This window comes from Selaginella moellendorffii, unplaced genomic scaffold (assembly GCF_000143415.4).
Source record: "Selaginella moellendorffii unplaced genomic scaffold, v1.0 SELMOscaffold_42, whole genome shotgun sequence".
NCBI classification, from domain to species: Eukaryota; Viridiplantae; Streptophyta; class Lycopodiopsida; order Selaginellales; family Selaginellaceae; genus Selaginella; species Selaginella moellendorffii.
The window spans coordinates 1612071-1621232 of NW_003314303.1; the positions used below are offsets into that span (position 1 = coordinate 1612071).

Genomic DNA, 9162 nt, shown 5'->3' on the forward strand with positions numbered 1-9162 from the left:
CTATTTGCTTAACACATGTAAAATCTGTCGGTGCCCGGAGAAAGGATATTCGCTTAGGGTTTATGGTGATTTTAGGGAAGAAGGCAGAGGAGAGGAAGGAATCGCTTTGGCGCGCGGCGAGGGGATGATTTCTTCCAGCGGCTCCACTCCTTGCTGATTTGGGCGGTTACATTTGTGGCACTCGTTTCTCGATTGGGCGGGCCAGCAGCTATGTCGGCCGTGCTTGCGTCCCCATTTCTTGCGCAGCAAATCCGAGCTCCCGACGGTAAGTCTTTTCCTCGATTTCCTCAGTAGCTGCAATTCTATCCAAATCTACAGTAGGAGCGGCTATTACTGGGAGTAGCGTTAGGATAATTCATGTTGGTCACCGCAAATTCGATGTCTCGGCTCTAGCAGTGACAACCACTTGCAGCGCGATGAGGGTATGTGTGACTGATCGATTTTTCTTGGTCGAAAGTTGTCTAAACTTCTTGGGATTTCTAGGCAACGTGTGAAGCCCAGCAGCAAACAATCCAAAACCAGTCGGCTGTCGTCTCCAAGACGGCTCCAATGCAATGTAAGCGTTTGTTCTTTGTGTTCTTCGTGTCGAATGGTAGAGAAGGGCTTCTTATCGATGGTTTTGTGTCTCGATCGCCAGCGAAGGAAGCTTTCGTCCCCAAGCTTGACGATGGCGGTGGCGGTGGCCCCGGCGGCGGGGACGACGGTGGTGGCGATGGTGGCGGCGGTGGCGGAGGATGGGGAGCTGGGGGATGGTGCTTCTGGGGCGTGCTACTTCTACTTGGATTTCTAAAGAGCAACGAGGAGAACAGCAAGAAGAGGAGAAGGCGAAGACAATTGTAAATTTTTTTTTTTCCAATCGATCATATTTCTTTGAATTAGGGTTCGTCTGGAGATGAAATTTGAACATCCGTGACTGAAGAATGAAAAAATTAATTTTTGTGGGGAGGGATTCTTGCAACACTCATTCAAAACATCCATATAAAACTGGCAATTGCCAATGTCATGTCACTACTATTGAGATCGCTATGGATGGGGTGAAACAACTAATTTAAAACCTGCAATCTTAGTAATAATGACATTAGTAGTTGCCAGTTGTATGTGGATTTTATGAATCAGTGTCACAAAAGTCCTTCCCCACAAAAATTATTCTTCAGTCGGTTGTTGTTTTATGGGAGTATTTAAAAGTCATAAATTGTTGCTATTTTTAAAAAAAAAATTCCTACTCAAAAAGCGTAAAGAACAAAAAAGGCCACCTGGAAATTTAAGAGCACGATTCGGGTTTTTTAAAAGAATAAAAGTTGATAATGGAGATGAGGGGCATCGATCCCCTTACCTATCGCATGCGAAGCGATCGCTCTACCATCTGAGCTACATCCCCAAATCGTGATAACCAATTTAAATTCCTCCATCTTGTGGTGTCGTTAGAACCCTAGGAATGATGGCGTGCGTCCAGGCGATCACGCGCTGGAATGCGGCCGCGCGCGAGCACGTCATTGCCGATCCTGGTAAGCGCACAGCTCTGCCACTCCAGATCGTATCCGACGAGTCCAAGAATCTGGCGGATTGCCTCCAATCTCACAAGAAAGCGCGCAATCTCCTGTCCAGGGCGCGCGATCCGCCCCGGAAGACCACGTACAGGCTCGTCGTGAGAGAGCTGTGCAATGGCGGGGATCTAGACGCCGCTCACAGGGTTTTGGATCTCATGGAAGAGAAATTCCAGGCCAGGGACGTGATAGCTTGCAGCGCTGTGATCCACTGGTGCTTCCAGAGCAAGAAATATGGAGAAGCCTACGAGCTCCTCAAATCCGCCATCGCTGGAGGCTGCCGTCCAAACGTCGTGACATACGGAGTGGTGATCGAGGGACTTTGCAAGGCGCGGCGGCTCAAAGCCGCGCTGGAGCTCCTCGAGGAGATGATCCTTGGCGGAGCTGTGGCTCCGAACGTGGTGATCTTCAACAGCGTCGTGAATGGATTTGCCCGAGCCGGGCATTTGGATGGCGCTCTTGGGACTCTCCGGATGATGAGAAAGGCTGGGTGTAATCCAGACGAGGTAACTTACAACACTTTGATCGATGTTTTCCACAAGCTTGAGAGGTTTGACAGTGCTCGTGAGCTCCTGGAACAGATGTGGGACTCGGGGATTCGTCCCGGCGTGGTTGCTTACAACACGATCATCTCGGGACACTGCAAGTCGGGGGATGTGGATGGCGCTCTCGAGATCTTGAGCTTGATGAAAGGTAGAGGTTGCTGGCCGGATCTCTTCACGTACTCGACGCTCATCGCTGCGTTTCTAAAACTTGGCAGGGATCGAGAGCTCCGGAAGTTTGTCAACGTTCTAGTTTCACGGACCTCGATTCCTCCTCTCGTGCCAACTTACGAGCCTCTGATACAGTCGCTGTGCAAGAGGCAGAAGATCCACGAGGCCTTAACGCTCCTGGATCATATGGTGAGGAGTGGACGTCCTCCGGAGATGGCTGAGACTTACAACAATGTCATCGCGAGTTTCTGCGAGGTGTGCAACGTGAGAAAGGCCAAGGGGATTCTAGAGCTGATGATTGATAGCGGATGCAAGCCAGACGTTGTCACTTACAACACTTTGATCAGCGGGCTCTGCAAACTTCGAAGAGCCGACGACGCTTTGCAGCTCATGCGAGAGATGGAGCCAGCTCCAAACACGATCACGTACAACACCGTCATCAACGGACTCTGGAGGTCCAGGAAGGATACAGAAGCTCAGGCTTTGCTGGACGAGATGATCAGCGTGGGGTGTCCATTCAGCGTCTCTACTTACAACTGCGTTATCGCGAATCTCTGCCGGTCTCGCGAGATGGAGAAAGCAGTGGACGTCTTTCTCTACATGAGGAAGAAGAAATGCGAAGCGGACGAGGTAACTTTCGCAACGCTGGTGGACGGGTTTCTCCGAGACAAGAGGTTGGAGGATGCTGGTGGAACGCTGGACTGGATGGCAAGAGCAGGGATTCCCTCGGATGTTAAAAGCTACACCAAGCTTCTCAACGCTCTATGCGACAGAGGCTCTGCTCAAAAGGCCTGCGAGATTTTCAACCTGATGGTGGACCGAGGATACGCTCCAACTCTCGTGAGCTACAACGTTTTGCTCAAAGGGTTGTGCAAGGCACTCAGGGTGGAGCACGCGCTGGTGTTGTTCAGGGAGATGCAAGAAAGAGAAATCCAGCCGGACGTGGTGAGCTACACCACAGTTATCAAAGGTCTCTGTGCTGCGCGAAGAATCGACGAAGCCATCGATTTGTTTCGAGACCCCAGTTTCTTGGAGCCAAATGATATCACGCACGAGACACTGAGAATTGGACTTGAGAAGTCGGGCCGCCTGGAAGACTATTCTTCGGTGACAGGAAGAAAGGATCAAAATGCATGACGCTGACCCCGTACACTTTTAAGGGTTTGTTCTTTCTTCGTTCTCATGGCTACTGACTTTACTATCAGAGAAGCTGTGAAGCAAGATCTAGTTCCTGCTGCGACCGTTCTATACAATGCGTTTCTGGAGATAAACAGTGCTACAAATGCTGCTGCTGTGGAGGTCGATTTTCCAAGTGTGGAAGTAGCCATCGCAGCAGTCAGAGGTCGACTGGAAGATGAAAGCTCAGCTGGTGTTGTGGCCGTCCAAGGGGGAGCTGTCATCGGTGTGGGATTCATCGTTTTTGGTTAAGTTGCTGAATTCTGGAATCTGGAATCTAAACCACAAGCCTTTGTTTCAGGAGGAGAGGTGAATTCTCTGGCCCTTGTCTCGGTGATGCCTAGCACAGCAAACAAAGGTGTGGGGAAAGCTATCACTTTGAGCTTGCTGGAGAAATCCCGCAACACAAGCGCAGCATCTATACGACTGGTTCAGGTTCGCAACTTTTGACTCTGGCTTCTCAAAACGGTTTTCTCTCGGGCGTCAGGGAGCTCCGAACACGAAGAGCTTTTCCTTGTACGTGAAATTCGGCTTTCGTCCCGTGGAGTTCTGGAGTAATTTTCACGGCTCACTCAGCAAAGACCAAGCCGAGAAAGCTGCCAACATCGCTGGCATCTCACTAGCTGGTAGTCCAGTTTTATACAAGATTTACACTTACTACATCTTTGACAGGCTATGTTGTCCGGGAGATGGAGCCGAACGACGTGGATGCTTGCTCCAAGCTCTTCAAGAAGACGCTGGGATACGACCGTGAAGCTCAGATCAGAGACGTGCAGCTTCGAGCATTAGGAAACGGCAGTGTTCTAGTGGTCATCAAAGACGGAACTATAGTGTGAGAACAGTGCCAAAGTTTTACCTTTCCAGATTCTCAAGCTTTGTCTTTGTGGCTCAGGGGATACACGACGGGTTTTGTTCGCAGTGGCTATGTGATTGCTACAAACGAAGAAGCTGCCATTGCATTATACTCGAGAGCAGCTCATCTTCATATATACATCTTGGGACAGCTCTATCCAACTTTGCTGCGATGGGCGCTCGAAGCTGGCCTTCCATTGATCAGGTACCTCTCTTTTCCTGTGAAGCTATTCTTTTTACAAGATGGAATTTGCAGGCATGGATCGTTTATGGTTCTCGGCAGCTATCTCCGGCCGCAGCAAGGCATGCTGTGGAGTCTCTGTGGAGTCAATTGATCCACTCATCTATCTCCAGTCTCAGCAAGGCATGGTGTGAAGTTTCTGTGGATCAGAGCTCTTGCAACTTTTCAGAACCTCCCGTAAGTCTTGCATCCTTTGCTTTTTCATGTCATGCTCCTGGACTTTCCTGTTCTTTATCTCCTTATAGCTTTTAGCCTTACGACCAGTTCCAAAGTAGACAGCCTTCGTCTTCGTCCTGGGTGTGAATCTCGAGCACACAGGCTCCGGAAGCGCTTGCGGTGGCGTCTCCAGATCGACGAGCAACAGATATGGCGACGGACACCTCGGGTCCAGCTCAAAAGCGTGCCTTGCCGCCACAGCTCCAAGCTCGACATCGCCATGAAGCTTGCAAACGTTGAGCAGCGTCGTCCAAGTCACAGCATCCGGCAAGAAAGGCATCGAAGCGACGAGCTCCTCGGCCTGTCCCAGCCTCCCAGCTCGTCCCAGCGCATTGATCAAGCAGCAGTAGTGATCCACGGTCGGCTCCTCGAAGTGCTGCTCCTGGACTGCGAGAAAGATCTGCCGAGAAGCCTCCAGCAGTCCGGCATGGTTGCACGAATTCAAGAGGCCCACGAAGGTGACGTCGTCCGGATCGACCCCGGCCAAGATCATCCTCCGTGAGAGATGGATCGCTTCGTGGTGCTGCTGGCTCGATCGAGCGTAGGCATGGATCAGCGCGTTCCAGGAGGTGGCATTTGGATTCGGCATCACGGAGAAGGCGCTCTCGGCTCGGACAAGATCGCCCTTTTGAGCGTGGCCGGCGATGATCGCGTTCCAGGCTCGCGAGTTCTTGACGGGCATATCCTCGAAGAGCTGGGTGGCGCGGTCGAGATCGCCGTTTTGTGCGTAGGCCGCCACCATCGCCGACCAGGCGTAGACGATCCGGCGCGGGCATTTCTCGAAGATGATCCTGGCCTCGAGCACAAAGCCCGCGATCCCGTAGGCGCGGATGAGCGCCGGCCAGGAGCTATCATCCGGGCGTGGCATCCGATCAAACATCCGCCGCGCCTCATCGGGTTGCCGGTTCTCGGCATACGCCTCGATCATCGCGTTCCAGGACACTGTATCCCTCTCGGGCATCCGATCGAAATAGATCCTCGCGGAGTTTACTCGCAGAGAGCTCCCATGCGCAGTGATCATCGCTGTCCAGGAGATCACATCCCTCTCCGGCATGCCCACGAAGAGATCTCTCGCCTCGTCAAGATGCCCGTTTTGGGCAAATGCTTGGAGCATCGCGTTCCAAGACACCACGCTCCTCTCGGGCATGGAAACGAAGAGCTCCTTCGCGCGATGCAGCCGTCCGTTGGTAGCGTACGAAGTAACCATGGCCGTCCACGAGACGATGCCCCGGTACGGCATGCGGTGGAAGACCGAGGTGGCGGAGTCGGGTTGCCCGAGCTGGGCATATCCGGTGACCATGGTATTCCACGTCACCATGTCGCGGCGGCCCATCCCCGCGAAGAGGGAGGCGGCGTGGCCGGCGCGATCGTTCTGGAAGAGCGCCGAGAGGAGGATGTTGAAGGAGAAGAGATTTGGGAGCTGGATCGCGTGGAAGACAGCGATGGCGTCGTCGATCCTCTCGCATTTGCCGTAGGCCTCGATGATCGTGTTGGCGAGGAAGGTGCTGTGGTGGAAATCGCTCGCGAGGACGTAATCATGGAGCTCGCGGGTGCGCGCGACATCACGGGAGTCGCCGCTGGCGCGGATGTGGCGCGCGAGGTCGCCGGGGACGAACTCCGCGCGGTTGAGCTTGCGCGGGCCGGTGAGCGTCTCGCGGCCGTCTGGGGGGTTGCGGCGGAGGAGCTGGCGGAGCTTCTCAGCGGCGCCCTGGCGGCGGAGGCGGCGCGTTCGGATGCGGCGCTTGATCTGGATCTCTGGGATGGGGCGCTCGATCCATTTCTCGCCAAGGAATTGCTGCTCGAAGAGGGACTTGCCGGTTCGCCGCGGCCAGAAGTGGTAGGCGTGGAGGAGATTTCGCTCCTTCCATTTGTCGCTGATGGGGAACTTGGATCTCTGGACGAACAAACTAACGGTCGCCTTTGGCCCCTTATATCGCGGCATTAGGGTTCTTGAAGATCGCGGTTTTCTGGAAATGTGCGCGTGACGCTTCAAGGAGTCGAAAATCTGCGTGATCGATAAGCGGGAAGATTTGGCGCTTGCTTTTCAAGGAGCTGCCGCCCCGGACGATCGAGCTAGTCGGGAGCCATGACGTAGTGGCTGCTTCGCGGATCATCTCGCGGGCTAATAGCGCTAGCGCGAAGAAGAGGCTCGGCAGCCTCGTAGCTTCTGTGATAGAGGCACTACTCGTGGCATTTGCGGAGGACGAGCAGGACAGGAACTGGATCTACTGCGCCGAGGATCTTGACGAGATGAAACAGGTGGCGGCAGAGAGACAACGATTTGCTCTTCCCGGTGGACGAGTACGATGTTTACGACGCGAGGTACGGCGTTGCGAGAGCTCGGGCAGCGATCGGCGTGCTTGCATGCTGGATCGGAGAAGCGCTTCCATCGCGATCGAGGGACGAGAATCTCTGAGAGTGCTCGCGAAGAGCGAAGTTGGAACTTTCCTGCGATGGAAGGGTCTCGACAGCGGAGATGCGCGCGCTAACCGGCTATCTTCCGCTGTAGTGAGCATCTACCTCGACGCGGAGATCAAAATGCGTGCTCTTAAACTCACTAAACATTTGCCAAATCGTGAGATATCTTAACCAGAAGAACTCATGGAAAGTGTCGCAACAACTCCTTCATCAGCTTCATCTGCTAGGTACCTCTTCATTGTCCAAACCATTGGGGCATGGACTTAAGCTATGATATGAAGATTTCTGTGAAGATTGGAGATAGATTTTGTTTGGCATTTCAATGATCTTAGAGTGTATTTCAGTATTATGAGAACCCAGGAGCATAGCATTTTATTCCACCACATATACTTTTGAAAGTAGCACCAGTGTGACCACTGGCAATGGAGCTTGCTACGCTTCACTCTTGGAGGCTTAAACTAGTGCCACCACTTTGAGTACAAGGTCTCCCAGCGGACCGGAAGTATAAAAGGACGGAAGCTGCACAATACAATTCTTGTAGGAATCGCTGACAGACAGCTTATTACTGCCAATGTATGGACAATCAAAGTGTATAGTGGCAACTTTGATGCCCTTCGTATAGATGTCAAATCCACCTGTAGTCCCAGATGGAGAACCTTGCCTTCCACATGCAGCAAATGGCAGGTTGGGAGAGGTTTCTCCTGCAGCAATGGTTATCCCAGCTGGTGCACTCGCGTCGGCGTTCTAATCTGGGTACTTGTACCACTTTCCAAATGTTAAGGAGTTTTTCACTTCTAAGGTGTCTTGTCCCAGGTTTGTGATCTTGAAGGATACCCACTGAGGATATCCTCCCAACTTGCCATCTGCATTGCAGATATACTGTAAGCCCAGAAATTAAACTTGAGCTACGTACCGGTGACTTGAAAGATAGAAACTGAGTCCTCTTCTCCAGCTGAAGCAGCAGAAGCTAAGCTCCCAATGGATATGCAAAGCAATGCTAGAAGGAAAGAAGAACTTGACATGATTTCTTGCAAATTTGGGTTTGGGGCTTGCAAATTTATACTCACTTTTTAAATGTTTAAAAATGGTTATGCGTAAGCACAAAGTTTTAAAACTTGAACTATTTTTTAAACAGGTTAGTGCCTCCTCGTACTCAAAAGGTTTAGACTAAAAGTCCAAGGAGTAATGTGTGGCATAATTGTCAGTCCCACGTGAAAGATTGCGACGTATTAACTTTCGAGCACTAGAGTGGGAATTTTTATTTAGGAGAAAATTGAAAAGATATATCGTCACCTACAAAACCACCATTTCAGCTGAATTGTTCCGTGAAATGGTCGTTGTTTAAGAAATGCAGTACCAACGGGAGCAAGAGTTCACGGTGAGATCCTCCAATTTTGCAGCAAAACCATGTCGCATGGAAAAGAAATTTACGAATTTGGCAGAGTGACAATTGTGTAGCAAGCAGTTGCACAATCTATCCATGAATTTGAAAATCCAGATGTTTGGAAGATGTGGGAGCTTGCAAGAAGCATTAGAGAGATCACATGGGATCTGCAAGGAATCGTTTCTTGTGGAACAACATGATTGCTGTGCAGGATATGCCAAAATGGCTATCCGGAGTGCTATGGGACACAAGAACATTGTAGCCTGGAACACAATGCTCCAGGCATACATTCAGGTCAAAGATACTGAAAAGGAGAGAGAATTTGATGCAATGCCAGATAGTTTAGTCCCGGTGTAAAAGCGAAGCTAATCTTTGATTCGATTACATTTTTCCTCGGAATTCAATGATGTCTTTTCGAACGAATTCTCGAGCACGCCTCGTGACGTGGAATTGGTTATCTTCTAAATGCCAGAGCCGAGAGAGTTGTTTCCTCCATCGTCGGAGCATATCCCGGAGCGGACATACGACCGGAGCGGAGCGGATGTTTGCTGCCATCCCGGGAAGAAAGATCTCATCGCCTGGAACACGCTGATCACGCTCAAACGCCACGTTGATGGT

General features: G+C 51.5%; 4 protein-coding genes and 1 non-coding gene across 5 annotated transcripts; 3 read left to right on the top strand and 2 right to left on the bottom strand.

Moving 5' to 3' along the window:
• The first annotated feature begins 38 nt into the window (after positions 1-38).
• Positions 39-878, top strand: LOC112349773 (RNA-binding protein Raly-like). The gene is made up of 4 exons (XM_024684831.1): positions 39-265; positions 319-422; positions 484-556; positions 638-878. The coding sequence occupies exons 1-4, from the start codon at positions 211-213 to the stop codon at positions 838-840; spliced, it is 435 nt and encodes a 144-aa protein (XP_024540599.1). The 5' UTR covers positions 39-210; the 3' UTR covers positions 841-878.
• A 427-nt stretch (positions 879-1305) lies between these two features.
• Positions 1306-1378, bottom strand: TRNAA-CGC. Its single transcript has one exon. It is a non-coding gene; the product is annotated as a tRNA-Ala (tRNA).
• Positions 1379-1433: 55 nt separating this feature from the next.
• LOC9635837 (pentatricopeptide repeat-containing protein At3g53700, chloroplastic) lies at positions 1434-3478 on the top strand. Its single transcript, XM_024684808.1, has 2 exons — positions 1434-2050; positions 2126-3478. Exons 1-2 carry the CDS (start codon positions 1436-1438, stop codon positions 3392-3394), a joined length of 1884 nt encoding a protein of 627 aa, XP_024540576.1. The 5' UTR covers positions 1434-1435; the 3' UTR covers positions 3395-3478.
• LOC112349769 lies at positions 3412-4783 on the top strand. The gene is made up of 6 exons (XM_024684809.1): positions 3412-3680; positions 3735-3868; positions 3921-4059; positions 4106-4265; positions 4326-4490; positions 4542-4783. Exons 1-6 carry the CDS (start codon positions 3440-3442, stop codon positions 4618-4620), a joined length of 918 nt encoding a protein of 305 aa, XP_024540577.1. The 5' UTR covers positions 3412-3439; the 3' UTR covers positions 4621-4783.
• On the bottom strand, positions 4642-5670 carry LOC9635838 (pentatricopeptide repeat-containing protein At2g13600). The gene has a single exon (XM_002979847.2). It carries the CDS (start codon positions 5668-5670, stop codon positions 4642-4644), a length of 1029 nt encoding a protein of 342 aa, XP_002979893.2.
• Between the last annotated feature and the right edge of the window lie 3492 nt (positions 5671-9162).